The sequence below is a fragment of the Parus major genome, chromosome 26 (genome assembly GCF_001522545.3).
Source record: "Parus major isolate Abel chromosome 26, Parus_major1.1, whole genome shotgun sequence".
Taxonomy (NCBI): Eukaryota; Metazoa; Chordata; class Aves; order Passeriformes; family Paridae; genus Parus; species Parus major.
In genome coordinates this window covers 1,677,531-1,680,989 of record NC_031795.1, presented here as the reverse complement: position 1 = coordinate 1,680,989, position 3,459 = coordinate 1,677,531, and the positions used below count along the sequence as shown (strand labels likewise).

Here is a 3,459-nt window from a genome sequence, read left to right as displayed (position 1 = left end):
GGGGCTGTGTGGGATGAGTGATCTGTGGGTGAACCGAGGGGCTCTGTGGGGATGGAGGGGCCATATGGGGACAAGGCTCTATGTAGGGATGAGAGGTGTGGGTGGACCGGGGGGGCTGTGTGAGGATGGGGGGGGGCTCCCTAGGGACACCCACCCCCCCCAGGGACGGACCCACCGCTACATGACGGAGCCCGACCCCCCCGAGCTGCTGCGCCTCATCTTCTCAGCTCTGTCCTTCGTGAGTGCCCCCGAGCGGGTCCCACCCCGCAGAACGTGTGGGGATCCCCCCCCCGCTCCCCCATCCCGGGGGTGCGTTTGGGGGTGCTGCTCCATCCCCCTCCCCCCCAGGTCCTGGCCCACTGCCCCAGCCCCGGCCTGGCCCCGGGGGTGGAGAGTCCATTGCTGCTGCCGGAGGCGCTGGAATTCCTCGAGGAGAACCTGAGCGATGACGACTACGGCGTCTGGAAGAGCCTCGGCACGGCCTGGAACAAGTCCAGGTGGGGTCCAGCCCTCCGACACCGCGGAAGGGGGGTCTGGACCTGAGGGGGTCACAGCACCCACCCCGGTGTCCTCCCCGACGGCTGCAGGGCCGAGTACCCCAACAGCGCCCTGGTGCCCGCGTACACCCCGGCTTTTTCGGACGGGTGGATGCCCCCCGTGATGGAGCAGGAACGCCACGAGGACCTCCAGGACACCGCATCGCCTGCCTCAGTTTCCCCAAATCCCTTTCGACACTCTTCCCGGTCCCTGACCCTCGCACAGTCCCCGGCCACCGGCTGGAGGGACAATCCCAGCCGAGTGTAAGCGTCCGCCTGTCCCTACGGGTGCGGAGGGTCGGGACAAGATTTGGTCCCCGGCTGGCTGCTGATGCACCCCCCGCCACCTCCAGGTCCCCGCTCCCTGCCCAGGGGCTGGCCCGAGCCCTGTACGACTTCCAGGCTAGGAATTCGCAGGAGCTGAGCGTCAGGAAGGGGGACACGCTGCAGGTACAAACGGGGGGGCTCCCTCCATGGGTGCTCGTGGGGAGGGCGAAGGTGGGACCCCGGGACCCCCGCCCTGCCCCCCTTGTCACCCCCCGTAGGTCTTGGACCAGCAGAGGAAGTGGTGGCTGGTGCAGGACGAGCGGGGGGACAGGGGACACGTCCCTGGCAACATCCTGGAGCCCCTCCCGGAGCCGGGGCACAGCCCCAGACAGGTGGGTGTCCCCTCTGCCCCCCTTCCCCGCGGCCCCCACCAGGACGGGGTGGCCGGCGGCCACGCCGGTGTCCCCTCCCTTTGTCCCCCGCTCCAGGACAGTCCCCCCACCCTGCGACCCAGCTCCTCGCCGGCAGAGGTGACAGCCTGGCTCACGGACAAGGGCTTCTCGCGGATGTAGGTGGTCCCTTGAGCCCCTCCCCGCCCCCAAACCTCCATTTGGGGCTGGAGGGGAGCCCCGCTGACCCCCGGCCGCCCCCCGCAGCACGGTGCGGACTCTGGGGGTGCTGCGGGGACACGAGCTGCTGCAGATGAGCCCGGCCGAGCTGCGAGGCGTCTGCCCCGAGGAGTGGCGGAGGGTCCTCTTCAAGCTGTCCCCCATCAGGACATCCCTGGGGGTGAGGGACTCCCACCCCATGTCGGGACTACTCCGCCCCACGCCCCCTCCCCACCCCCGGGGCTGGTGCCGGTGTCCCTGGGGGTGTGGGACCCCCGGACTGATCCTGGGGCTCAGGGATGCCCCGGAGCCCCCCAGCCCGGGCTGGCCATGGGGCCGAGGGACCCGCACGCCCCCTCCCCATCCCGGAGCTCCCCCCCAGCTCTCCCATCCCCCTTCTCTGCAGATCGCCCCCAGGGACTGAGCCACCCGCGCTGATGTCCCCGACACGTCCCTGCTCCGGATGGAGCGTCCTGGGAACGGCGGGACCTGGGGGAGAACCCACCCCCAGGCACAGAACCACGCCTTGACACGGGACAATGTCCCCCCAAAGCCACCAGTGACACCGGGGGACTCTGGGACCACTGCAGGGCTCCTGGGGACCCCCGCCCGAAGGAAGGAGGGGGGCAGGACCCCTTCCGGGAAATGACTGCACCCCAAAAATGTAAAGGGATTGGTGTGGGAAATAAAAGTGACAGCAGTGAGGTGTGCAGAGTGTGAGGGCAGTGAGAGGGACAGGGGAGGGGGGACAGGGGGAACAGGGACAGGGGGAACAGGGACAGGGACACAGCATTTCCCATTCCTGGTCCCCATCTTTGCGAGTCGATGGCAGTGAGGGGCCCCAGGGGACAGGGCTGTCCCCAGCCCACCCCACTCAGCACCCTGGGCCGGTGGCAGGGCACCAACGCTCCCTCCCCCAGCCTTTGTCAGGGCTGCCTCATTAGAGCTCATTAGGAATGTGCTAATGAGGAGCGGGGGCGGGAAGGAAGGAGGTGCAGGGCTCCTTTCAGAGACAGAGGGCCCTGGGCTGAGCCCCCAAACCAAACCAGCCATGCGGGGACTGAGCCCCCGGGGGCAGGGACCCCCCTCACCCCACACCCACCAACCCCCAGCCACGGGTGGGGTCACCTCAGTGCCCCCAGCACCACAAGGCTCGTCAGGGGCTCTGGGTGCCACATCTAAAAAAGCACTTTATTGTCTTGGGGGGTTTCATGCCAGCGGTGCTGTCCCCCCCCCGAGGATGGGGGATGCTGGGGGGGTGGGTTAGGACTCCCCCCACCCTCTGAGCCCCGTGCTGAGCTCCTACAACTTCTTGTTGCCCCACTTGGCCATCTTGTTGTTGATGGGCATCTTCTGGAAGCGGCTGGACTTCATGTAGGCAGCCACCTTCTCCAGAGCCTGGGGACACAGGTGGAGCGTCAGGGATGCCCCCAGCGCCGCAGCCCCCACCCAGGGGTGACCTCAGGGTGCCCCTGCTCACCCCAAAGCGCTCCACAAAGTCCTTGAGGTTCTTGAAGGGCTCCAGGCACTTGGGCTCAAAGATGCGGTTCTGATCCAGCACGTCGAACATGAGGAAGTCTACGAAGGTCAGCTGGGGACATCAGGGGGACACAGTGAGGACAAACCCCCTCCCCAGCCCCCTCAGCCCCCCCGGGAGTCCTGGCAGTACCTTCTCCCCCACAAACCACTTTCTGTCCCCCAGGAAGTTGGAGAAGAGCTTCAGCTTCCCCGGGAGCTGCTCCAGGTAGCCCGGCTTGAGCTTCTCCTGAGGGAGGAAGGCAGGGGTGAGGAAGGGCAGCCCCAGCCTGTCCTGTCACCCTGGGGAGCACCCTGCCAGCATGGGGTCCCCAGGGCTGGACAGCTCCCCCGGCCTGCAGGACACTCACAAAGTCAGGGTTGTAGCAGACCATGACCAGGCTCATGCGGAAATCCATGATCTGGTTCTCCAGCATGTCCACACGCAGGATCTCCTCCTCTGTCTCACCACCTGCACGGGCTGATGTCAGTGCTGGGGGCACAAACCCCCCCTGAGCCCAGCCCTGCTCCTC

General features: G+C 67.4%; 2 protein-coding genes across 2 annotated transcripts in view; one reads left to right on the top strand and one right to left on the bottom strand.

Moving 5' to 3' along the window:
• EPS8L3 (EPS8 like 3) overlaps window positions 1–1,951 on the top strand; it is a 5,093-nt gene extending 3,142 nt beyond the window's left edge. The window contains exons 11-18 of the mRNA XM_033519841.1: window positions 164–238; window positions 349–497; window positions 588–800; window positions 890–986; window positions 1,082–1,195; window positions 1,292–1,371; window positions 1,460–1,592; window positions 1,818–1,951. Of these exons, the coding sequence (XP_033375732.1) occupies window positions 164–238; window positions 349–497; window positions 588–800; window positions 890–986; window positions 1,082–1,195; window positions 1,292–1,371; window positions 1,460–1,592; window positions 1,818–1,835 (879 nt within the window). The 3' untranslated portion in view covers window positions 1,836–1,951. The remainder of the gene's footprint in view (window positions 1–163; window positions 239–348; window positions 498–587; window positions 801–889; window positions 987–1,081; window positions 1,196–1,291; window positions 1,372–1,459; window positions 1,593–1,817) is intronic.
• Window positions 1,952–2,575: 624 nt separating this feature from the next.
• Window positions 2,576–3,459, bottom strand: part of LOC107214729 (glutathione S-transferase 2) — a 7,348-nt gene continuing 6,464 nt past the window's right edge. The window contains exons 5-8 of the mRNA XM_015650371.3: window positions 3,298–3,398; window positions 3,081–3,176; window positions 2,892–3,002; window positions 2,576–2,809 (exon numbers count right to left, since the gene is read on the bottom strand). Coding sequence (XP_015505857.1) covers window positions 2,714–2,809; window positions 2,892–3,002; window positions 3,081–3,176; window positions 3,298–3,398 — 404 coding nt within the window. The 3' untranslated portion in view covers window positions 2,576–2,713. The remainder of the gene's footprint in view (window positions 2,810–2,891; window positions 3,003–3,080; window positions 3,177–3,297; window positions 3,399–3,459) is intronic.